Source organism: Tachyglossus aculeatus, chromosome X1 (assembly GCF_015852505.1).
Source record: "Tachyglossus aculeatus isolate mTacAcu1 chromosome X1, mTacAcu1.pri, whole genome shotgun sequence".
NCBI classification, from domain to species: domain Eukaryota; kingdom Metazoa; phylum Chordata; class Mammalia; order Monotremata; family Tachyglossidae; genus Tachyglossus; species Tachyglossus aculeatus.
This window is the reverse complement of record NC_052101.1, coordinates 29,702,987-29,730,086: the sequence shown is the minus strand read 5'-3', so window position 1 is coordinate 29,730,086 and position 27,100 is coordinate 29,702,987. Positions and strand designations below refer to the sequence as shown.

General features: G+C 43.5%; 1 protein-coding gene across 2 annotated transcripts in view; it reads right to left on the bottom strand.

The window, feature by feature from the left end:
* The window catches only part of GABRB2 (gamma-aminobutyric acid type A receptor subunit beta2), a 191,305-nt gene extending 172,501 nt beyond the window's left edge, over positions 1–18,804 (bottom strand). The window contains exons 1-3 of one of the 2 annotated variants that reach the window (XM_038739861.1): positions 18,577–18,804; positions 18,328–18,419; positions 17,356–17,423 (exon numbers count right to left, since the gene is read on the bottom strand). In XM_038739861.1, coding sequence (XP_038595789.1) covers positions 17,356–17,423; positions 18,328–18,419; positions 18,577–18,653 — 237 coding nt within the window. In that variant the 5' untranslated portion in view covers positions 18,654–18,804. The remainder of the gene's footprint in view (positions 1–17,355; positions 17,424–18,327; positions 18,420–18,576) is intronic. The other variant, XM_038739862.1, reaches the window with a different exon arrangement.
* Between the last annotated feature and the right edge of the window lie 8,296 nt (positions 18,805–27,100).

Genomic DNA, 27,100 nt, shown 5'->3' with positions numbered 1-27,100 from the left:
GTCTCTCAGGATGAGCACGGTGACATCAGCTTTCTTATGGCCAGCTACACGTGAGGCTACTGAGATACTTGTCTTCCAAATGGTAGCGTTGTCTGCTTGGGGCTGGTAATGTGTGTTTGGTCCTTGAATGGATTCAGGTTTTTAAAAAAGGTACATTACCTATCATAAAATACTGTCAAAAAGCATTCATCCCATGTAGATAGGACTAATGCTTAAATTTAAAAAACCTGGCATTAGTGATGATATTTGGAATTGCTCTACAGAAACTAATTTAACCTACAGTTAACGTCTTCTTTTCAGTCCCGTATCTCATCCTGCCTTCAGGACATCTCTTCTTGGATGTCTTACCAACACCTCAAACCTAACAAGTCCAAAACAGAACTTCCTACTCAAACACTGACTTTCCTATCACTGTAAACACTGCCATTATACTCCACCTCACAAGCCCGTAACCTTGACATTATCCTCCACTCATCACTTACAGAAAACCCACATATTCAATTTGTCATGAAATCCTTTCAGTTCAACCTTCACAGCATGACTAAAATACACCCTTTCCCCTTCCCTTCCAAATTGCTACTTTGTTAATCCAAGCACTAATAATAATAATAATAATTCTATCATACCTTGATTATCAACCGCTTTGCTGACTTCCTAGCCCTACCTTATCTCTCCCCACTTCAGTCTGTATTTCACTCTGCTGCCCAGATCACTTTTCTACAAAACCTTTCAGGCCATGTTTCCCTACTCAAGAACCTCTACTGATTGCCCACTCCCCTTTGCATCAGAGAGAAACTCTTGACCATTGGCTCTAAAGTATTCAATCATCTTGCCCTTTCCTACTTTATCTCTGATGTTCTACTACAAACCAGTTCAATCACTTTGCTCCTCTAATGCCAACCTACTCACTCTACCTCAACTTCATCTATTTCACCACAGACCCTTCTCCCTCTGTACTAGGAACTTCAGAGAGTAAAATATAATAGAGTTGACCTTGTTCTGGAAGCCCCCATTCCTGCATATCAAACAGACTATCACTATCCACAGCTTCAAAGCCTTATTAAAAGTATATCCCTCACAAGTGGTCTTTGCCAACTACACCCTAATTTCCTCTTTCCCCACTCCCTTCTCCATCACCCTTGAATTTATATTTGCACCCTGTATTTATCCCACAGCATTTGTGCACATATATGTAATTCATTCATATTGAAATCTCCCCTCCCCAATTCTTTGTGGGCAGCGAACATGTCAATCAACTCTATTATATTTTACTCTCTGAAGTTCCTAGTACAGTGCTTTGCACACAGTAAGCACTCCACAATCACTTATTTCATACACATACACAAGATAGTTATAGATGTCCAGACTGCCTTGACAAGAATTAAAAGAAAATTACATGTGAACTTTCAGAGACTGATGATAAAAGTAAAGGTCAGAGGCATTCATTTTTTTGTTAAATAGTGGGCAACATCCAAAAATCCGTGTGTGTACTAGCCATGTTGATTTTTTTTAAAATTGATAACATTGACGTATAGACTCTTAGCTCTTCAATATGGATTTTTGTATTAGTAATGAAAAGTTTAATAGATTAACTCAACCCAACCTCTCCACTGAACTAAATTTTCTTGCTTCCCGGTCCCCATGCCATTCTCGTAATCACTAACCCACAACCCTGAATCTCCTCTACAGTATGCTTTCTCCACTCCTGTGCCCAAGCTGTGGGTGGAAATCCAGACATCTCTCTGATCTTGTCGACCTTAAATTCATACTTATGTGCTTCAATTTGGCCCTCTTCACTGCCCAAAAAGAGTACTTCTCTTTCCTAATTCACTCCCCATACCCACTGCCTTCATCAGCTGTTCCAGACATTTACTCTCTTCTCAAACCTCCTGTCCCTCTGCCCCCACCATATGTTTCCCTGTAGTGATCTGGCCATCTATTTAATCAACAAAATCAAAACCATTAGGAGTGATCTCTACAATCCCCCACTCCTCCCTCACCCTCTTTGACTCTCTCTATATTCTTTCCAGTAAATCATAATGAAATCTCTCACCTCCTTTCTAAATCTACTCCCTCCACCTGTGCTTCTGACCCCACCCCTTCATACCTTTTAAAAATACCCCCTCACTTCTTTCCTCCTTGACTGCCATCTTCAACTGTTTACTTTCCAATGGCTTCTCTTCCACTGCTTTCAAACATGTTTATGTACACCCTATCCTAAAATAACTCTACCTTGACCCTGCGGCTCCCTCCATTTATCATCCCATCTCCCTCCTACTATATCTCTCCAAACATCTTGAGAGAGTTGTTTACACCTACTGCTTCCACTTCCTTTTCTTGAAATTTCTCCGAGACCCTTTTCCAGTCTGATTTCTGCCCACTTCACTCCACAGCAACAGGCCTCTCTAAGGTAACCAATGACCCTCTTCTCGCCAAATCTGATAGACTTTAACACATCCTAAACCTCCTAGACCTCTCAGACACCTTAGACACTGAAGATCACCCCCTTCTCCTTGAAACTTTATTCAAACTTGGATTCACTGACACTGCCCTTTCTTAGTTCTCCTCCTATCTCTCTGACCGCTCCAACATAGTCTCTTTTGCTTGTTCCTCCTCTTCCTCCCACCCTGACAGAAGGGGTCCCTCAAGGTTCAGTTCCAGGTTCCTTTCTATTGTCTCTCCGCACCCACTCCCTTGGAGAACGTATTCACTCGCATGGCTTCAGTTACCATCTCTACGTAGATGATTCCCAATATAATTCTATTTATTCTGATGGCATTGACACCTGTCTACTTGTTTTGTTTTGTTGTATGTCTCCCCCTTCTGGATTCTGAGCCCATTTTTGGGTAAGGACCATCTCTATATGTTGCTGATTTGTACTTCCCAAGTGCTTAGTACAGTGCTCTGCACACAGTAAGCACTCAAAAAATACGATTGAATGAATGAATAAATCTACAGCTCCAGGCTTGATCTCTCTTCTTCCCTGCAATCTTGCATTTACTCGTGCCTTCAAGACATAGCTACTTGGATGTCCCACCAACACCTCAAATTTAACATGTCTGAATCTGAACTCCTTATCTTCCCAAACCCTTTCTTTCCCCACATTTCCAGCCCCTGACATCTCTCCTCCTCTGAAATACCATATTACCTCCTACTTTCTGAGCAGTCAGCTACTTAGATGGCTCACTGGCACCTCAAATTTGACATGTCCAAAACAGAACTCCACTCAAACCTAGTTCCCACCTAGTTTCCCTGACTTTCCCCATTACTATAGGCAGCACCACCATCTCCATCTCAGCCTGTAACCTTGGTACTATCTGTGACTCATTTCTCTCGTTCAACTCACATATTCAATATTTCACCAAATCCTGTCTTTTCAACCTTTATAACGTTGCCAAAATCCAAACCTTCCTCTCCACCTAAACCACTACCCAGATTAATCCAAGCACTTATTCTATCCTGCTTTCATTACTTCATCAGACTCCTTGCTGACCTTCCTGCCTCCTACCTCTCAGTCCATTGAGTAGGGACTTCAAGAATCTCCAGTGATTGCCCACCCACATCCACATCATTGGCTTTAAAGTATTTGATCATCTTGCCTCGTCCAGCTTACCTCTCTGAATTCCTACTGCAACCCAGCCCCAACACTTTGCTTCTCTAATGCCAACCTAGTCACTATTTCTCTACCTCTTCTATTCGCCACCAACCCTTTGTCCACATCCTGCCTGTAGTTAAACTCCCTCGCCCATCATATCCAAACACTCTCCCCACTCTCAAAGCCTTATTAAAAGCATATTTCTTCCAAGAGGCCTACTCTGACTACCTCTCATTTCCTCTTCTTCCCCATGTGGGACAGGGACTGTGTCCAACCTGATTATCTTACATCTACTCCAGCACTTAGTACCATTCCTGACACATCGTAAGCCCTTAAGTACTATGATTATTATTATTATTAAACTTGGATTTGTACTCTTTATTTACCCCACCCTCAACCCCATAGAACCCCATATGTGCACAAGCACATATCTGTAATTTCTTTACATTACTGTCTGCCTCCCCATCTAGTCTGTAAGCTCATTGTGACCATGGAACACTTCTATACACTCTGTTATACTGTACTACCCAAGCGCTTAATACAGTGTCTCTCTATTGTATTCTACTCACCCAAGAACTTAGTACAGTGCTCTGCACAGTGCTCAATAAATTCCATTGATTTTTTTCACTCTACTGCCCGAATCATTTTTCAGAAACAGCAAGTACATATTTCTCCACACCTCAAAAGCTTACAGAGGTTGTCCACTCTTCCCTGCACCAGATAGAAATTCTGGATCGTTGGCTTTATGGCACTTAATTCAATCATATTTATTGAGCACTTACCGTGTGCAGAGCACTGTACTAAGTGCTTGGAAAATACAATTCAATCAGCTTTCTTCATCTTAATACTACTAACTATAGTGATAGTAATAATGATAATAGTGGCATTTGCTAAGCACTTACTATGTGCCAAGAACTGTACTAAGCCTGGGGCCTTGTTTTGTCTTATGCTGTCGAGTCATCTCCGACTCATAGTGATGCCGTGGACACATCTTTCCCAGAACACCCTACCTCCATCTGCAATTGTTGTGATAGTGTATCCATAGAGTTTTCTTGGTAAAAATATGGAAGTGGTTTATCACTGCCTCCTGCACAGTAAACCTGAGTCTGCACCCTCTACTCTCTCCCATGCTGCTGCTGCCCAGCACAGCTGAGTTTTGACTTGTAGCAGATTGCCTTCCACTAGCTAGATACTGCCCAAGCTAGGAATGGAAATGTCTCTGCTTGACTCTCCCTCCCATAGTCAAAAGTGGAAGAGTACTGGAAACTCCCCTGAGAGAGGAAACAAGATACAAGATAATTAGATTAGTCATCAATCTAAGTATAAGGGAGAACAATTCTCATTTTACAGATGAGGAAACTGAGGCACTGAGAAGTTATTTGCCCAGTGCTATGTGGTAGGCAAGTGGCAGAGCCAAGATCAGAGGCTAGGTCCTCTATCTCCAAGGCCCATGCTCTTTCCCCTAGGCCAATCTGCTTCCAATTCATTCTTTCCTCCCACTACACTCCAGCTTAAACCGTTTGTTCCTCTCTCTGCTAACCTACATATTCTCCATATGGCTTATTCCAGTGCTCCTCACAGAGGAGGTACTAAAACACATATTCATGATTGAGCCATATCATCATTGTTTTATACAAAGTACATTACACAAGCAAATACAGCTGATTTTTTCAGATATAGAATTAAATATATGCATAGGCACATGCGCTCTCTCTCTCTCTCTCTCTCTCTCTCTCTATCTATCTATCTATCTATCTAGTATGGGCCATCCTTTGGTTGTTCTTGGGAGAGAACTACGACTTCTCATCTACATTTTACCAGACGTCTTCACTCTAGCTCTTCAGAAAATAAATGAACACGATATATTGATTCTCCAGTCTCCTGCTAATCTGCTCTGTAAATCCAATAAACATTTAATGTGGTGCAATCTATAGAGAATAAACCAAAGGTGCCTGGGTGAAGCAATCCAAAGTACTCAACAAGGTGCAATTCACACCTTGGAAATGAGAAAAATATAAAGCTTATGCATGCATTATCAGTATCTATGAAAATCTATTCATACTTATCCACTATTTAACAAGAATTTGAGTCAAGTAAACATTCACAGTGTCCAGAGAACCATCTTGAAGATACCCAGTGAAACCTAGACAACAGTGTGAAACTACCAAGACTACCTTCGGGGAGAAAAGACTAGATTTGGCCTCTCGAATGTTCTGTTGGCTAAACCGTGGCATTCATGTGCCCAAATTTTGAGGCAAAAAATTTAATAAGTAGCTATTATTTTTCAAAAATTGCTCAGCAAGTATTTTTTTAAAAGGGCATAGACTAGGAAAAGAATAATTCAGATTTCATTTATAAATAAGGGTCACTATACCTAAAAACAAATTTTGTTCAACTAAAAACAAAAGTTTTTGGGCCATATGTCAAATATAAGTACAACTTATTGTGACAATCATATGCATGTCTCCTAGATCTACCAGATAAATAATACCGGAAACTAAAAGCATTTAACAGGTGGACATCAATAATTATTCCCGAGCATTTAGGTTTATTAGCTTAAAAACACACTTAGCAAGAAGAAGCTAAATGAGAATTTGCACAATAGATCCTAGAGACTTACGAAGGACCAGTAATAAGTATTTCTAGGAAAACTGAACTAGTCATCCTTTAATGTAATAATGTCTTGGAGCGATTACATTCTTTTATGTCAATAATGTGTATTCTAGAATGGTTACTTCATTTTATGAGTGTCTTTCTTCTTAGTTCAACAGCTAAATATATATTTTATTCTTGAATCTAGGATCTCTTACTGTTTCAAGTAAATGATACATTTTTTAGGTCCCTTAAAAGAGTTCATATAAGTAGTTGAAACAAAATTGTGACTTTTTAAATTAAGGAAATCAGGATATTATGCAATTCATAAAGTTAAACGTTCTGCTAGACTCTACCCAAACTATTAATATGCCTTTTATTTCAAATATAAATTTGGTCATAACCCAAAAGCAAAATTGATCGAAGAAGGTTCAGAATGCCAATCCTTGTCCCATAAAACTGCCAACACTATATTCCTTATTGAAATCGCATCTTCTCCAAGGGGCCTTCCCTAAAAATTCCTCATTTCCTTTCTTCTCTCTTCTGTGTCACCTTGACTTGCTCACTTTATTCATCCCCCCTCTATTCATGTACATATGCGTAGTTGACATTAATGTCTGCATCTGCCTCTAGACTGTAAGCTCGCTGTGAGCCTGGAATTTGTCTGTTATTTTGTTATATTGTACTCTCCCAAGTGCTTAGTACAGTGATCCGCACACAGTAAGAGCTCACATAAATATGATTGTTTTCTTACCTATTTCTGATTTGGCTGAGGGGATGGAGCTAATATATAAATATTAACAGATTTAATATTTATATGACTGATGCACAGTGTCTGAATTTTGATCACAGTCTTCTTAACATTATTCAATCAACCATTTTTGTCTGCAGGGAATAGGTTTTAATGGGCCTTTAATGTCATTCCTCCACTACTCTGTTTCCACATGTGAACAAAAGCAGTGAATAAATAGATTAAAAGTCTGAATTAGGCACAGAATGAGTTGGATAAGTAGGTATGAATTCAAAGTTCAAAAAAGGGTCAAAGAAGATGATGTCACATGATTGGAGTTGTTTCTGATTTAGGTTTTATGCTGTGTGTAAAAGTGTGTATAAAAAAAGTCATTGGCTTGTGGAACCATACAGTGCGAATTATGTTCCACAAAGGCAGCTCTGGATCATTTTGCAAAGTAAAAAATGCAACCCAAATTGTAAACAAAGAAGCTTCAATGATCACCAGAAACTATGATCATTTTCATTGTTATTAACAAATGTTTGTGAATCACTGTATACACTTTCATAGGCAATCTCATTGACAACCAGGACTGACAAAGTACTCAAAAGATCGTGTGGTATAACGTCTCGAGTACTATTGTACCTAACATTCCAGTTAGCGTAGTCTCTTTCTGCAGTAACTCATTTCACTTGTTCAAAACACTGGTTTTTGTTTGTTTGTTTGTTTTTTATTACAAGAAGGCCACTCTGAATTTCGGAATCATGGAGAAACATCCCATGTGTGAATGTATTTGCCTTGAAAAGTTACATTATCTGTTGTGCATTTTTAATTGCCCCAAAATTACTTCCACTCTGAGACTTCTTGTCTGCCAAGCTTCATCCCAGAGCAGACATTTCTGGCCAAATCATAAAGCACAGAAATGCCTACAGACTCTTAACTAAAGAAGCATTATCAAAGGCAATTATAATAAATGAAGCTCCAAATTGTTACATAAAAATATAGACTGCATGATATAAAAACACACATTTCACTTTTTTTCTATGGTTAATGTATGAGGATTTTACATAATTTTCAATAACAAAGTCATGAAATGAGGCATTCCTGTAAGTGACAACACATACTGCATATTCATTTCTAAAATGGAACCCTAAGCCATCACCCCCAATGCTACTATATTAGGGAGTTGAATTCTCTTTTTGACAGTTGGATTTTATGGCAATTAATTTGTCATTTGCATTATGAATTTATTTTTGTCAGTTGTATACAGTACTTTTGTATACTGATAAGAAAGTAAATCAACTGTAATATTATATGAATACTACTAATAATAACAATTATGGAATTTGTTAGGCACTTACTATATGTCAAGCACTGTTCTTATCTCTGGGGTACATACAAGGTAATCAGACTGTCCCACATAGGGCTCACAGTCTTAATCTCCATTTTACAGATGAAGTAACTGAGGAACAGAGTAGTTAAGTGACTTGCCCAGGGTCATACAGCAGACAAGTGGCAGAGCCAGGATAAGAAGCCATGGCCTTTGACTCCCAAGCCTCTAAGCCATGCTGCTTTCAATTCAAATACATACCTACCAAGCTCCTCTTATATGCCTTATTTAAGGTTTGGTTTCTCTGCTAATAGCATATAAGTGAGATTTTTTAACCTGGCATGTACCTAGCTATCACGCTGCATTAATTCTTAAACACTCTTGCCCAAACTTCAAATAACATCAGAAAAATGGACTAGCATTGTTCTTGAAGGTCACTGACAAAGAAATCCATCTTTATCATAATGAATATATGTTCATACGTATATAGATATCATTCACTAAAATACATATATGCATACACACATAGTCTACTTGCACGGTGAAAATCATTGATTATACTAATAAAAGCAGTCCTACGTTATGATGGCTTCAATATTTTAAAAAATCAAGTGTTTTTTGGAAGATACAAGCTAATGAATATGGTTTGGGTAATAGCGTCTTAAGGTGACTACAGAATATTTCATTTTTCTAAAAGCTGTAGGTTCTGCTGAAAGGAGAGAAGTTTTATCAATGACACCTACTTCATGTTGCTCTTAACCTGTGGCTGTCAATGGTATCCTGAGCTACTTTCGACTGTAATTTGTCACTGCAACAGCCAGTTCCAACTGGGATTCCTTCATGGTTTGATCATATTCATTCATTCAATCGTATTTATTGAGCGCTTACTGTGTGCAGAGCACTGTACTAAGCGCTTGGGAAGTGACCCAACCACATAGAGCCCACTGATGCAACTCACTGATTCCACATAAATTCCACATAAATCTGCAAGGTGAAATGGCTGCGTGTGTTGTGACACCCAATGGACCAGGTTTTCACCTTCCTTGACTCTAATACACTCTGTTGTAAATGAACGCAAGGAAAAGGGGGGGAAAAGTTGGCATCAAATCATTTTGAAACTATAGGTTTGAAACAGGGCTGGTTTCAGATTTTAAATAGCAGAAAGCCACCTTGAGATATTAGGCCTGAGAAGGTGTCTGGCAACTTGAAATTATGTGAGGATTTTTTTATTCAGAGCTTTGGAAGCACAAGCAATTTCAAGATCAGCTAGATCAATGTTGTTAGTAGACTGTAGTGATCATTTGCTTTAACTATACTCATTAGTTCCCGGAGGACTTCCACAAATTGTTTTGTATGTCATTACATTTTCCTGAATTCCTGGAATATTGAATGCAGTAATAACGATAACGGTGTTTGTAAGTGCTATGTGCCAAGCCCTAGGGTAGATAAAAGATAAACAAGTAAATCTAAAGGACAGGGACAACAGCTACTTTATTCCATTTTACAGATCAGGAAACTGAGGCACAGAGTTTAGTGACTTGACTAAGGCAAGTCACTTAACTTGTCTGTGCCTCAGCTACCTCATCTGTAAAATGGGGATTAAAACTGCGAGCCCCCTGTGGGACACCCTGATCACCTTATAACCTCCCCAGCACTTAGAACAGTGCTTTGCACATAGTAAGCGCTTAACAAATACTATTATTATTATTATTATTATCACACAGCAGATACGGAGTCAGAATTAGAACCTAGGTCCTCTGACTGCCAGAGGTGTGCTCTTTCCTTTAGACCTTCTGCTTTTCAAATTGCCAAATTACTTCAGTATTTGTTACACTTATTGCAAAATAATTTGCAGATATCATATTTGGTAGTTTAATACATTTCCTGAAACAGAAAGTTGGAGGTGACCAAACCCTGTGCAACTTTAAATGACTAAATGGTGGTTAAGGTTTCAGAGTCAAGTGTAGATCAGTCTAAATCCTAATAAGTGGATGAAACCAGAATTTCCCAATGTTCAGGTGACATGTTTGAAAGCTGCCTGATTAGTACTCTGGAAACCTGCACAAGTAAATGCAGTCTCCAAAAGGACCTAGTGAGCAGCTTGGATATGGAGAGAATCTGGTTTATTAGTTGTAGGCCTGATAACCAAGATCCATAACTGTATGGCTATTTTTCTAACTTAAATGATCAGAAGGAAGGGCTATATTTTCCATAACATTCATTCACTCAATCATATTTATTAAGCACTTATTGTGTGCACAGCACTGTACTTGGGAAAGTACAATACAACAATTAACTGTGGCATTGCCTGTCCACAACGAGTTTACAATCTAGGGGGGGAGACAGAATCAATACAAATGAATAAAATTACAGATATGTACCTAAGTGCTGCGGGGCTGGGAGGGGGAAAGACCAAACGGAGCAAGTCAGGACGATGCAGAAGGGAATGGGTGATGAGAAAAAGTGGAGCTTAGTCTAGGAAGCCTTCTTGGAGGAGATGTGCTTTCAGTAAGGCTTTGAATGGGGGGAAAATCATTGTCTGTTGGATTTGAGGAGGGAGGGAATTCCAGGCCAGAGGCAGGACGTGGGTTAGGGGTCAGCGGCAAGACAGGCAAGATCGAGGCACACTGAGAAGGTTAGCACTAGAGAAGTGAAGTGCATGGGTTGGGTTGTAGAACGAGAAGAATGAGCAGAGGTAGCAGGAAGCAAGATGATGAAGTGCTTTAAAGCCAGTGATGACTTTTGGGGGGGTTTTTTGATACGGAGGTGGATGAGCAACTGGCATTTTTTGAGGAGGGATATGTCATGTTCTGAATGTTTTTGTAGAAAAATGATCCGGGCAGCAGAGTGGAGTATGGACTGGAGTGGGGAGAGATAGGAGGCTGGGATGTCAGCAAGGAGGCTGATGCAGTAATCCGGGCAGTAATCCCATATAAAAACCTATTCTCCCTCTGAATCTCTCGTCAATCCAGTTGGAAGTTCTATAGGCTAGAAAAAAAAATCCCACAAATGTCAGTCATCTCATTAACAAACCAAAAAACCCATTCCCATAAACAGAAGCAAACCCCTAAGACTGTTAAATATCTAGCGTTGGACACAATTTGTAAATAGGGTTTTTTCAGGACTATTCTAGAGTGAGAACTGAGAAAAACAACAGAAACACTTTCAAGTCTCAATTTGTGTAAATACCCTAACCGTGCACTAGCCCTTCAGATGACTCAGAATGAAACCAAATAATAGGGAAGCAAAAGAAAAGATGCCCAAGGAAACAGAATGAAATTCTTGGAGGTCATGTTTCTGCAAAATAGGCTGAATCCTGGAGATTTGATCTCCAACAGAAGCATCTGGTGGCATTTTAATGCCAAAAGGATCTGGTTTGCCCTACTTTCTGATCCTGGTCACTTTTTGGGGTTCCCGGTTTTAAAATACTGTGGCAAGGAATTATAGCATTCTTTATCAACACTTTGTAATGATTGATCCATCTTTTCTACAAAAGGGAGCTGCAATTTGCTTTTTCCTCCACTTTCCCTGCCCAAATCTGCACTTAGTTTGTTTAACGTTTTCATCCAGATAATAATGATGGTATTTGTTAAGCGCTTACTATGTGCAAAGAACTGTTCTAAGCACTGGGGAGGTTACAAGGTGATCATGTTGTCCCACGGGGGGCTCACAGTTTTAATCCCTGTTTTACAGATGAGGTAACTGAGGCACAGAGAAGTGAAGTGACTTGCCCAAAGTCACACAGCTGACGGTTGGCGGAGCCGGAATTTGAACCCACGACCTCTGACTCCAAAGCCCGTGCTCTTTCCACTGAGCCACGCTGCTTCTCCTGACTCCAATTACCTCTGAATTATTTTCCTCAGTGTCTTACTCTGCCCTTATTGACCTTTGTGTAGACCTTCCCTTTTTCTTCATCTTATCTCTCACCTCTTCCATCTACCCCTTGCCCTTCCATTTCTTTTTCTCTGCACTTCATACACAAAACATGAACATTTTCCAATGTCCAATGTGAAAGCCCTTCTGCTGTTCCCTGTTAATTCATTACCCTTTCTCTTTCAGTGAGATCAACCCATTCCACCTTGCTTCATTCACACAGACTGAACTCCATGTGGAACTGACCTTGTTCCAGCCACTACCCATGGTTCCTCTTTCCCTTTCACCCGACACACAGAAATGAAAAACCAGGACAAAATACACAACTGTCCTGAAGGATGGCAATTCCCTATCCCATCCCCCATTTGGCTGTTCTATGTATTCTGCACTTTCTTTGCCTGTGGAAATTTTACATGAGCCATTGGAAACTTGGCACTCTGATCAAATTCTTAAAGGAGATGCAACAAGTAAGCTTACTATAGCCAGGGAATGTATCTGCTAATTCTGTTGTATTGAACTCTTCCAAGTGCTTAATAAGTTCTCCGCATGTAGTATGCTCTCAATAAATATACTTAATTAAATTAGTATAATGGCGGCTCCCCCAAAGGCCTGGGATAGTAGGAGTTAACTCATTTATGAAAGGAGAGTGGACATGTAAAGTATGAAAGGAATGGTTAAGGAGACACATTTTGAAGAATAAATTTGGGGAGCTTGATAACAACCCAAATTTACCAATGCTAGCTTTTAAATTCAAGGCAAACACACATATTAAAGTGTACAAGTGAGAGAAGAAGCAGCGTGGCTCAGTAGAAAGAGCCAGGGCTTGGGAGTCAGAGGTCATGGGTTCTAATCCCGGCTCCACCACTTGTCAGATGGGTGACTTTGGGCAGGTCACTTAACTTCTCTGTGCCTCAGTTCCCTCATCTGTAAAATGGGGATTGAGACTGTGAACACCACGTGGGACAACTTGATTACCTTGTATCTCTCTCCAGTGCTTAGAACAGTGCTTGGCACATAGCAAGCACTTAAATACCATCATTATTATTATTACCATTCTCAGACAACAAAGGCCTGCATTAAGGATTTTTCGACATATGCATATCTATGGAGCTGGTAACTTGTCTTCTCATCTCCTTTATCTAGAATTCTTATTAATGGCCTATAAGATTTTGATTAAATCTATAATCCATCACTCAGGGTGTGATAGGTATCAAAGAGACAAAATAACCTCTATTGCTCAATTCACTTATATTCCACTCAGTTGACATCTTAATAATAATAATAATAATGATGGCATTTGTTAAGCGCTTACTATGTGCAAAGCACTGTTCTAATCTTAAGCAAAACTCAGATCTTGGAGAAGAATGGAGGGATCTGAGTGCAAATCAGAAAGCACCATTTCTTAATACTTTTGAGAACAGGCACAATGTTGAAGTATGGTAACAAGCACCTGGAAAGTTTCTTGAGCATCCTGCATCCGTTCGTAATAGATCTTAGTTAATGCAGAATCCAGTATCACGAAAACATCTGGGCTTCAGAATCTAAGATCCTGCCAGATTTGTCACCTACAGTACAAAATTTCCAAGCATATTAAGAGGGGGGAAAAAAAGGAGTACCTAGCACTCAGGATAAGAATACTGATATCAGAACACTGGATTAGCAGACAACTTTGTTCCTGAGGAAAATGTAAGACTACATCAGAAATTAAGACATTATAGCTTCACTGTCTCGGCACCAACTTATATGCATTTTTAGATCAGACCCATACATCGGTTGACCACTCAATTCTTGAGTCCAGATTTGCAGACAACTAGAAATTAGAAATAATCCATGTCTTGGCCCTGCTCTTATCTCCCCACAACCGAAATAGACACCTAAATATTCACAGGGGCATGAAAGGAATCCCGAGGGATAAGCTCAAACTGAGGCAGGCCCAACCCAATTGAAATGGACCAATGGTTTCACCATCTAAGATCCCCTTCTCTTTTATGCTGCACTGCACACATCCTTCTCCATGTTACATCAGCAGTCCTCAAAAGTTCAAACTAGGGTACTGACTACTGAAACTTACAAATAATTTCAAATCAAAAACCAATCCAAAGTCAACATCAGCTTTCTCCTTTTCCAAACCAGAATAATAAACAAGTGATCAAATAGACTGATCTGAACTTTAATGGACAGAAAGGGGAGGCGAAAGCAAAAAGAGGAAAGGAAAATGAAGAAAAGGAGGAGAAGTTTTTGATTAGTTCTTTACTAGCATTCTCTTCCTGAATTTCAAGTTCAAAATATCATTTCTCTCCTTTTTTCAGGTCACTCAGTAAGCTTAGTAAGCATTTTGGCATTTCATTATTAGAAATATTTCTTAAGAAATGAAATATTTCATTTTGGTTGGCAAGTCTGTCCTTTCAAAATGGAGAAGCCTCAGCTTTAAATAGAGAAAACGCCTATCGCTCAAGCAGAAATGCAAGGCCCTATACTACTGCAGGCTCTAATCCTTCTAGTGAATTGTGGTTGTTAAAATGAACTTTTCCTCAAAGAATCTTAACAAAAGGAACGCTGCCAATTTAACCAAGCACCTAAAAATCTGTCATTTCAAATCCAATCTTTCTGCAGAGGGACCTTCTAATAAAGAAATGAACACTGTTCTTCAAAAAGATCTCCTGTGAGACTGACTGCCTCTGATCTGAGTCATATTACAGTGGTATCATTATCTCCTTGCAAAGTGAGCATGCACCTTTACCAGCCATTTTAGAATTTGTCACCTTTTAAAAATATATCTTTGGCTTCCAGATTTCCCAGGAACTAACTTTCGTAACATTCACAACAAGCATAACTACTCCATCCAATATGACTGATTCAGAATAATGAATAATAATAACCAAAGTTATCTAGCCTAAAAATTACAGTGGGCTAACGTTTAGTTCCTCGAAGGAAGTCACTCTAACAGAAGACAGACCAAAAAGAGAAGTAAAGACAACATACTGCAATTATCTGTTGTGATCCACTTTCAGGCCTTATTTAGAATCGATTATTCATTCTTTTAGAATAATGTAATCCTGAACCCTGGAGACCCTAATGTTCAGGATACAGTGGCACAAATATAGCCCCATCTGATAAAAACAACCTGTCCTTAGGGAACATTTTCTATTACTAATAGAGTATCACACATCTATTGCTTCCAAATGAATAAATCATAAGGTTAAAGTTATTTTTAGTACATTAGGGCTAATCCCAATCTGATTTGTTCTTAAATTACTGTTAATCTCCATTACACTAAAATTTATGTGTAAAGCTCAAAAACATAGAAATATCCTGGTGTGGGATTGTTTTTTTATAAAGCTTGAGCTGTAGCTCATTCTTACTTACAAACTAATATTTATAACTAGCATTCCATTGCATTTTCGCAACAACAAGTACTTAGATTTCAAAGAGGGCACCTCACCTTAACTCCTGGTACAGCTGGACTCAAGTTTTCTCTGAACTCTGGTCATACCACAGCTCCACTTTTGTATTACTATGCTGTATGCAGGTTAAACGTGTTTGGCACAACACTGAAAATTCTGGTACCTTTAACGTCCTTAGCAAAATTGCTTCCATAAAGCACTGATCTAACTACTAGTACCTGATACTGAGTATCCTCCAGAAAATAAGTGAGCACTAAAAGTGGTTGGCTCCTTCCCACTTTGAATTCCTTCACGCTTAGAATCTCTTTTCCAAGTTCCCTGGGGTAAGGAGAGGCAAAAGATGAGTATTTTCTATTATTTTCTTTCTTATATCTATATCAAAATAAGACTAGAAAGGCTATTCTGACTTCAACTTCATAGACGAGTACATCCCCATGACTGTGTTACCTTTCCACTTCCGCAAAACATTTCTAAGAGTATTCATGATTCATCACCGTAAAGTTGCATAACTGCCTGAAGGGAATGTTGTACATGACTGTTGTGCAGTTTTAAGTTGATATCATAAGATAAAAAGTAAAATAGGAGACATATGCTTGTAACGTGCAGAGATTATTGGTGAGAAATACATCCAACTTGTACTTCCCAAGCGCTTAGTACAGTGCTCTGCACACAGTAAGCACTCAATAAATACGATTGATTGATTGATCACTTTTACATGCATTCCAAACTTTCCCTCACTCGCAGAGAAATCATGGCAGGCTCTCAGGACTGGAAAAGTGGGTTTAGTTTATTCAGGGAGGCATTAATTTCACTCATTGCCGTAGAGTGATTCCTTTACTGTAATCTTCAGTACTGTTAGGAACAAACCTGGGAAATTCATCTCTACTTCACCTAATTTCCAAACTCCCACTTGTACTTGTTAATACGGCATACGCCTCTTGAAACCGAAGGATGGGCTTGCTGTTGGGCAGTGACGCTGAAATCCTAGTTCTGGGGCTAACCTCTTTAACTGAAGAATGGACATTTTCACAATACTCATACACTACAAAGAAGAGGAATAAATAATCTTCGAAACCATCAAACAAATCACAGGATAACGGAAGGCTTGGGAATTCGGCTTTCTAGCTTGCAGTGTCCCGCCGGCCCCGGCAGGGGGCGCTCTTGCACGAAGCAAAACAAGCCTCACATTGTTCTCTGGCCTAATTGTCCAGGGTTTGCTCAGTAGCGCTTATTTTACGTGGGAAAGAGGTATCTACTAAATAGCTGGGCCATCAGTAAGTCGTATGGGCTTTGATCAAGCAGTGAGCCATGATGAAACAAAAAAAAAAAACACCACTGCACGAAAATATCTCCTTCCTGCGACGCCTGGGTGGCCGGGCTTTGGGGAGGTTAGGGGAGATGGGTGGGATTGTGCTTATCCTTCCCCTGACCAACCCATCTCCCTCCACCTCCTCCTCATTTTTCTCTTTCCTTCCAAGCCGGGGAAAACATCTGATCGGCGGCATTTCCCCTGGAGCAACACAGTCCTTAGAACCTTGAATGTTTGGGTTGTTGGCTTTTTTTTTTCAACTCTTTCTATTATAAATCGCTTAAAAAATCCCGAAGACGATCCACCAAAAAGACCGGAGGAGTGGTTGAGGGGGAGTGGAAGAAGAAGAAATGGGTAAGCCAGTTAATATTACCTGGAACTGTAAATTCAATCCAATTGAGTTTGATTGAAAAATCATCCTCTCTCCACCTCCACACTTCCATTTCCTCCCTCCACCCCAAGAGGTTCTCAGAATCAGCAGAGGCTTCAGAGAGAAGACAGGGACCAAAACGAAATTCTTACCATATTGACTTCTGACACCATGTCAATGCTGGCAATGTCTATATTCATGCCTACAGCCACAGGGGGACCTGCAAAGGAATCAACAGAGCCCGCAATGTGATCTCGAACTCAACTCATTCTTCACGGAGTTCAATACTTCTCTGACACCACCAACCCCTCCGCCCCCCATGTTCATGTGGTCCAGAGAAAATGTTTCATTTTTCCGGATCCCCGGCCTTCCCCAACCCACACGGACACTTTATGTAACATGAACACACGTGTCTGGGATGGATGACATGTGTCTACACATGCGGATACACCAGAAATACGGAAACGCACACCCATAGGAGCTCTTTGGTCCCAGATTGTTCATTACGTTGACTATCATCCCCTTTCCTTCGCCTCCCTCCCCCAACGCCTCTTAACACTTTCTCTTCCTGGAGAGTCTAGATGGAATCCCTCCTCAGGCTTCTCTGCGAGATCCAGGAGGAAATATTCCGGAATCCTTTCAGTCGTTAATCAGCTCTAAGTGTCGAATGCCACCTGGTCAGGAGGTCTTGGAGGGCAAAGGATCCCCTCTTCCTAAACAGCCAGGAAAACTCTTTTAACAAGTAGACATGTGTAGGGGTTAAATGATACCCCCTAATCAATCGGCAGCACATTTTGCACTCCTAAATGCTCACGGGGGCTAAAGACGTAGGTGGTTCCTTAGACCCACTACGAGCTAACAGATATTAGCATCCCAATAGAAGCCAATTAGCCGGGGCGAAATTACAGGTTCATAAGAAACGCCGGAGCTAGAGGTGAGAGGGAAGGGGGAAAGGGGATCGCTTACAGATACCTTCACGTTCATATTACGACCTGTTCTAGGGAAATTGATTAGTAATGGGTTCAACTTAGAGAGAGAGAGAACGAGAGAGAGAGAGAGAGCACAAAGCTGGAGAGGGTGAGACATCTTAGGGGTACAGCTATTTGCAAAGCAACCAAAATTACCTCCAAAATCTGGCCTCAGACGAATGTCGTAGCCTTTCAGTAGTTTATCCACGGTCTCTTTTACCAGTGACATATTGCTAGGGTCATTGACACTGAAACAGTAATAATAATAAAAATGAAAATAGACAGAAGAGCAGACACAGGTTTCTCAGTGCCAGAGCCACCCTACATTCCTATTAACGGTGGCATAGAGACAGTGCAATTCAAAGTACAGGGAGAAAAAGGAAAATAGAGGCTGAGATCACTTACCTCTGAGCACAGACCACGGCTATTATCAAGGGGAATGACCAAATCCCAAAGTAACCCTTTTTCCGGACTCTCCACATCCCTTTAGCTTTAGATGTGATTTAAGGTTTCGGTGAAGAGGAGAAGAGATCCAACTTATTCCGGCCAGTGCAGTAATTCTAATGTGAGGCGCATGCGCACGGCGTACCACAACATCAAAGGAGCAGCGGTGGCTGCTGGAGATGGAGCAAATTTCCTTGCAAAAAAAAAAAAAATTAAAGGGGAAGAAAGAAGTGTATTATTTAAAGAAAAAAAAAAGTCATCCCGCCGGAGCATCAGGAGTCATTTTCTGGTGATGTCCTTTGGCTGGGATAATGTCAACTACGAGTTGGGAAGTTTCAGGAGTTGCAGGATGCAGCAGTTGTGTGTGTGTGAATGTGTAGAACAGGATTAGGGTGGGAAGAGGGGATGGGGAAGGCGCTGTCGGTGCAAATCCTACATAGGATGTGCTGGGCGGGAGCTGAAAGAGTTTTAACTTTATTTCCTCTGCAAGGAGAGACCTGAATCCGGGTTTGGGAGTCAGAGGTCATGGGTTCAAATCCCAACTGCTCCAATTGTAAGCTGTGTGACTTTGGGCAAGGCACTTCACTTCTCCAGGCCTCAGTTCCCTCATCTGGAAATTGGGGAGGAAGACTGTGAGCCCCCATGGGACAACCTGATCCCCCTGTAATCTCCCCAGTGCTTAGAACAGCGCTTTGCACGTAGTGAGCGCTTAATAAATGCCATAATGATAATAATAATCGAGCTCAGGTGGTGGGAGGGCGGGAGGGGAGAGAGGGAAGAGGGGATGGGAGGGGGGCATTGATCATCATCATCATCAGTCGTATTTATTGAGGGCTTACTGTGTGCAGAGCACTGGACTAAGCGCTTGGGAAGTACAAATTGGCAACATATAAAGACAGTCCCTACCCATTGATGGGAGCCGGCCGACCACCGCGGGATTTCTCGGGCAAAAACGAGAAAATGCCTGGGGGTCCGAGGTTCACTCATTCATTCAATCGTATTTATTGAGCGCTTCCTGTGTGCAGAGCACTGTACTAAGCGCTGGGCAAGTCCAAGTTGGCAGCATAGAGAGACGGTCCCTACCCAACAGCGGGCTCACAGTCTAGAAGGGGGAGACGGACGGCAAGACCAAACATATTAACCAAATAAAATAAATATGTACAAGTAAAATAAATAAATAGAGTAATAAATTTCCGGGGCGCCTCTCGGCGCGGTCCGGGGGAGTTGGGGGGCGGAGCTCAGTGGCAAGAGCCCGGGCTTTGGAGTCGGAGGTCATGGGTTCAAATCCCGCCTCCGCACTTGTCAGCTGGGTGACTCCGGACAAGTCACTTCACCGGGCCTCAGTGACCTCATCTGGGAAATGGGGATGAAGACGGTGAGCCGCCCCCCTCACCGTGGGACAAACTGATCACCTTGTAACCTCCCCAGCGCCTAGAACAGTGCTTTGCACACAGTAAGCGCTGAATAAATGCCATTATTATTATTATTATTATTTCCAGCCAGAAAATACCGTGAGCCTGCCGATTTCAAGCCACGCCGGCCGCTCTCGGGGTTCGGTCCGGGTGGGATGGGGGGAGGATTTGGGTTTTTTCTCCCTTTTTCTCTGTCTCCAGCGGCGGCATGGATGCAAAACGGGGCGGGGAGGACGCTCTCTATGTTGCCGACTTGGACTTCCCAAGCGCTTAGTCCAGTGCTCTGCACACAGTCAGCGCTCAATCAACACGATGCAGCCTGGCTCAGTGGAAAGAGCCCTGGCTTTGGAGTCAGAGGTCATGGGTTCAAATCCCAACGGTCAGCTGTGTGATTTTGGCCAAGTCACTTCACTTCTCTGGGCCTCAGTTACCCCATCTGTAAAATGGGGATTAAGAGTGGGACAACTTGATTACCTTTTAACCTCCCCAGCGCTCGGAACAGTGCTTTGCACATAGTAAGCGCTTAATAAATGCTATCATTATTATTATTATTATTCTCTGGGCCTCAGTGACCTCGTCTGTAAAATGGGGATTAAAACCGTGAGCCCCCCCACCGTGGGACAACCTGATCACCTTGTAACCTCCCCAGCGCTTAGAACAGTGCTTTGCACATATTAAGTGCTTAACAAATACCATTATTATTATTACGATGGAATGAATTCATTCAATCGTATTGATTGAGCGTTGACTGTGTGCAGAACACTGGACTAAGCGCTTGGATGAATGAATGAGGGGGGTCTTTAAACCGGCCAAGGGGAGGCGTGCTGAATGAATGAATGAATGAATGTGTGTGTGTTGGGGGGGATCTTTAAACCGGCCAAGGGGAGGCATGCTGAATGAATGAATGAATGAATGTGTGTGTGTTGGGGGGGATCTTTAAACCGGCCAAGGGGAGGCATGCTGAATGAATGAATGAATGGAGGGGGGGGGGTGTCTTTAAACCGGCCAAGGGGAGGGGAGGTAGGCTGAGCTGAAAGAATGAATGAATGTGTGTGTGTTGGGGGGGGGGTCTTTAAAGTGGCCAAGGGGAGGCATGCTGAATGAATGAATGAATGGGGGGGTCTTTAAACCGGCCTAAGGGAGGCATGCTGAGCTGAATGAATGAATGTGTGTGTGTGTGGGGGGTCTTTAAACTGCCCAAGGGGAGGCATGCTGAATGAATGAATGAATGGGGGGGTCTTTAAACCGGCCGAGGGGAGGCATGCTGAGCTGAATGAATGAATGAGTTGGGGGCGGGTCTTTAAACCGGCCAAGGGGAGGCATGCTGAATAAATGAATGAATGAATGGGGGTCTTTACACCGGCCGAGGGGAGGCATGCTGAATGAATGAATGAATGTGTGTGTGTGGGGGGGGTCTTTAAACCGGCTAAGGGGAGGCATGCTGAATGAATGAACGAATGGGGGGTCTTTAAACCGGCCGGGGGGGGGGGGCATGCTGAGCTGAATGAATGAATGAATGAATGAATGTGTGGGTGTGGGGTCTTTAAACCGGCCGAGGGGAGGCACGCTGAGCTGAATGAATGAATGAATGTGTGGGTGTGGGGTCTTTAAACCGGTCAGGGGGAGGCATGCTGAGCTGAATGAATGAATGAATGGGGGGGGGTCTTTAAACGGGCCGAGGGGAGGCATGCTGAGCTGAATGAATGAATGAGTTGGGGGCGGTCTTTAAACCGGACAAGGGGAGGGGAGGCATGCTGAGCATGGTGGAGATGCAAGTTAGTCCGCTGGACTCACACACACACACACACACGTGTGCACAGACAGTCCCCCCCCCCCCCCCCCGTCGGTTATCAGCCCCTTCCCCTCCTTACCTCTCCTCCCCCTGCCCTGCCCTGCCCAGCCGAGGGCTGTCGCCCCCCTCCCCTCCTCTGCCAAACGCTGCGTCCCAGGGGAGGGGGCCCCCGGGAACAGCCGGGACATCTACGTGCCCAGGAGAAGGAGGACACTCCCGGGACAAGATACCCAGAGGCAAGGGAAGAGGCAGGAGATGGGGAGGAGGAGGAGGAGGAGGAACCAAAAAAAAAAAAATTATCCCCGACTGTTGGGAGCGCCTTCTTCTTCCCCCACCTCCTCCTCTTCTTCTTTTTTCTCCTCCGGACCCCGCTGTGCCCTCCCCCTGCTCCTCTTCTTCCTCCTCCTCCTCCTCCTGCTCCTCTATCCCTGCCTCTCCCTCCCGCGGGCCTGGGCTTCCCTCCCCCTTCTTCCCGGAGCTCGGGGTTGGGCCGGGAGGGAAAGGGGGTTCGGGGGGAAGGGGGACTATTCTGAATCCTCAATTAGCCAAATAAATCCTTAATTCGGTGAACGGAGAAGGGACGGGGCAGAGCCACGCGTATAATGAAGGGGCCTGGGGCCGCGGAGACGTGCCAAGTCCACCCAATTAATAAAAAAATGGAGCTACCTTTAAATGGTTTTAGGCATCCAATAGTAATTTCATTATAAGTACTTAGTCATGTCAGTGTTTCTAATGTTCTGATGCTTGTGATCGTATGTCACTTACAGCCATGTTATCGACCGTACAGTGCTCTGCACACAGTAAGCGCTCAATAAATACGATTGATTGATTGATTGACCATTGCTGTAACACTTTGTTCAGAACCACGTTTAACATCCAGTAAATCCTCCAACACAGGACTATGCATTTCGCTTCATATCAATTAGAGAAGCAGCATGGCTCAGTGGAAAGAGCCTGGGCTTGGGAGTCAGAGGTCATGGGTTCTAATCCCGGCTCTGCCAATTGTCAGCTGGGTGACTTTGGGAAAGTCACTTCTCTTGGGTGCCAAGTCCACCCAATAAAGGTTTGGGCATCGAGACTTCGGGTCGGCCTGGGGATTCAAGGAGGATGCCCCCAGTCACCCGGCATCTAACCCTGATGGGCAGGGGGTGAGGGGTCACATCATCCATGCCTGCCTCTCAGGGGCAGGGAGCCCAAACAGTAGCCAGGGATGCGAGTCTTTTCCCTCCCTCTCCAACCTCTCGCCTGTCCTTCCCGCCCCCTTCCTCCTATCATCCAACTCCTCCTGCTCATCTCCCTTCCCCAGCCCTTGGCGAAGAAGAGCAGGTTCCCGGCTCTAAATCTAAGGCGGGAGCAAAATGTGGGCGGCCTCCCTGGGCGAATGATGATGATGGCATTTGCTAAGCATTTACTACGTGCGAACCACCTTTCTAAGCGCCGGGGGGGATACAAGGTGATCAAGTTGTCCCACGTGGGGCTCACAGTCTTCATCCCCCTTTTTACAGATGAGGTAACTGAGGCCCAGAGAAGTGAAGTGACCTACCCCAAGTCACACAGCTGGTAAGTGGCGGAGTCGGGATTAGAACCCATGACCTTTGACTCCCAAGTTCGGGCTCTTTCCACTGAGCCACGCTGCTTCTCTAGCACAATGACTTCCCGGACGAGCCAAGGCTGCAGGTGTATGCATGCTCCGCTGCTGCATCTGCATCTGCATCTGCTGCTGCTGCTGCTGCTGCTGCTGCATCTGCTGCTGCATCCGCTGCAACGCACCGAAGCAGGAGCTCGGCTGGGAGCGCTACCAGGAGCCCCATCGCCCACCTGACGGTCCTTCTCCCGTCCTTTCCAGGGCCACTCCCGCTCTGGGAAGGGTGGGAATGTCTGGAGCCCCTGAAGGGATTTGGGGGCAGGGGATCGAACGAGCAACCGCGAATTGAGACGGTCCCTACCCAACAGCGGACTCACAGTCAAGAAGGGGCAGACAGACAACAAAACAAAACGTAGACAGGTGTAAAAACCGTCAGAATAAATAGAATTGTAGCTATATGCACAGCATTGATAAAATAAATAGAGTAGTCCATTATAGGGTACTCTCCCAACCACTTCGTACAGTGCTCTGCACAGAGTAAGCGCTCACTAAATACCATTGATACTTTGTTCTGTTTCCACTGAAATAAAAGTGAAATAATCTGTGGTTAGCGATCTGGAGGCCAACAGATGGATGTAAAGGTTGATACCTACATATTTCTTGACAGAGTGGAAATGTAGATCCTGTAACTTACATTCAACTTAAACATCTGAGCAATGCACCTATCCACACATCTATTCTTCTTCAAGAATTGGTATCCTTAACACATGTTCCCACACACCTGTCGGATCTACTGTAACAAAATTATCAATAGATTACATAACTATTAATAATAACTGTCATATCTGTCAAGAGCTTACTATGTGCCAGGCACTGCACAAGCAAATCGGATCGGACACAGTCCCTGTGCCACCTGGGACTCAGTCTTAATCCCTATTTTACAGATGAGATAACTGAGGCATAGAGAAATGAAGTGACTTGCCCAAGGTCACCCTGCAGATAAGTGGCAGAGCCGGGATTAGAACCCATGGGCTTCTGACTCTTAAGATCTGTGCTCTATCCACTAGGCCATGTTGGTTCTTTAGCTCAAAGTAGATGACTGTCCTAGCTCACATCCACATATGTATTAGACGTTCTTCCATATGGATAAAATTTCAAGAGGCAAAAGGTTGAAGATGGTAGACTATACATTTTCCAAGGATCCTGAAATCAACAGTAGCTGAAGCCTAGACATTTAGGGAAGTTCAGCCATTTCTGACAGGAGTTACTACAAATTGACTTTTTTCCCCACTTCACTTGAACTGCATCATTTTGCGTCTGGTCTTATGGAATCGTTCCCAGTTGAAACTCGGTGAGAAAAAAAAACCTAGATAAGCACAGTAAATCACACAACACAACCAAAGACCCCCATTTTCAAATTCCCCTAAAGCTGACAGAGAACACAAGGAAAAATAGAATTATTGAAATGTTTGAGCAAAGTATTCACTAGCAAGATGGGAAAAAATATTCAAGAAAAAATTTCAGGCACACAAAAGGTTTGGGGTTGTCTATGACTAGTGAAACTCAGAGTTTGGTTTATTAATTTTGCAGATGGGATATCAACCCAGATGCACCACTTACCTAGATATTAATGATGCTGATCATGCAGGGGAAAAGGTAGGAAACAAGAAAGCGTAATTGTGAAAATGACAAGAGATGAAAGTGTTGAAGCCTGTCATTACGGGAAAGGAACGTGACTGCTAATTTTGTTGTCCTCTCCCAAGCATTTAGTACTGTGAGATGCACATTCATTCATTCATTCAATCGTATTTATTGAGCGCTTACTGTGTGCAGAGCACTGTACTAAGTGCTTGGGAAGTACAAGTTGGCAACATAGAGAGACGGTCCCTACCCAACAGTGGGCTCACAGTCTAGAAGGGGGAGACAGAGGACAAAACAAAACATATTAACAGAATAAAATGAATAGAATAAATATGTACAAGTAAAATAGAGTAATAAATACGTACAAACATATATACATATATACAGGTGCTGTGGGGAAGGGAAGGAGGTAAGGCGAGGGGGATGGAGAAGGAGAGGAGGGGGAGAGGAAGGAGGGGGTTCAGTCTGGGAAGGCCTCCTGGAGGAGGTGAGCTCCCAGTAGGGCCTTGAAGGGAGGAAGAGAGCTAGCTTGGCGGATGGGCAGAGGGAGGGCATTCCAGGCCAGGGGGTCGACGGCGGGACAGGAGAGAATGAGGCACGATGAGGAGATTAGCGGCAGAGGAGCAGAGGGTGCGGGCTGGGCTGGAGAAGGAGAGAAGGGAGGTGAGATAGGAGGGGGCGAGGGGATGGACAGACTTGAAGCCGAGGGGGAGAAGTTTCTGCCTGATGCGTAGGTTGATTGGTAGCCACTGGAGATTTTTGAGGAGGGGAGTAACATGCCCAGAGCGTTTCTGGACAAAGACAATCCGGACAGCGGCGTGAAGTATGGATTGAAGTGGGGAGAGAAAGGAGGATGGGAGATCGGAGAGGAGGCTGAAACAGTAATCCAGACGGGATAGGATGAGACCTTGAACGAGCAGGGTAGCAGCTTAGATGGAGAGGAAAAGCTGGATCTTGGCAATGTTGCGGAGCTAAGACCGGCAGGTTTTGGTGACAGCTTGGATGTGAGGGGTGAATGAGAGAGCGGAGTCGAGGATGACACCAAGGTTGTGGGCTTGTGAGACGGGAAGGACGGTAGTGCCGTCAACTGAGATGGGAAAGTCAGGGAGAGGACAAGGTTTGGGAGGGAAGACAAGGAGCTCAGTCTTCGACATGTTGAGCTTTAGGTGGCGGGCGGACATCCAGATGGAGATGTCCTGAAGGCAGGAGGAGATGCGAGCCTGGAGGGAGGGGGAGAGAGCAGGGGCAGAGATGGAGATCTGGGTGTCATCAGCGTAGAGATGATAGTTGAAGCCGTGGGAGCGAATGAGGTCACCAACGGAGTGAGTGTAGATCGAGAACAGAAGGGGACCAAGAACTGAACCTTGAGGAACCCCCACAGTAAGGGGATGGGAGGGGGAGGAGGAGCCTGCAAAAGAGACTGAGAATGAACGGCCGGAGAGATAAGAGGAGAACCAGGAGAGGACGGAGTCTGTGAAGCCAAGGTTGGATAGCGTGTTGAGGAGAAGGGGGTGGTCCACAGTGTCGAAGGCAGCTGAGAGGTCTAGGAGGATTAGGATAGAGTAGGAGCTGTTGGATTTGGCAAGCAGGAGGTCATCGGTGACCTATGAGAGGGCAGTTTCCGTGGAATGTAAGGGACGGAAGCCAGACTGGAAGGGGTCGAGGAGAGAGTTGGTGTTGAGGAATTTTAGGCTGCGCGTGTAGACGACTCGTTCAAGGAGTTTGGAAAGGAATGGTAGGAGGGAGATGGGGCGATAACTAGAAGGTGAGGTGGGGTCAAGTGGGGGTTTTTAGGATGGGAGAGACATGGGCATGTTTGAAGGCAGAGGGGAAGGAACCAGTGGACAGTGAGCGGTTGAAGATGGAAGTTAAGGAGGGGAGAAGGGATGGAACGAGAGATTTCAGGAGATGAGAGGGAATGGGGTCAGAAGCACAGGTGGCCGGAGTAGCACTTGAGAGGAGGGAGGAGAGCTCCTCTGAGGATACTGCTGGGAAGGATGGGAGAGTAGCGGAAAGCGTTGAGAGCCGGGAGGTTGGGGAATGGGGGGGAGTGAC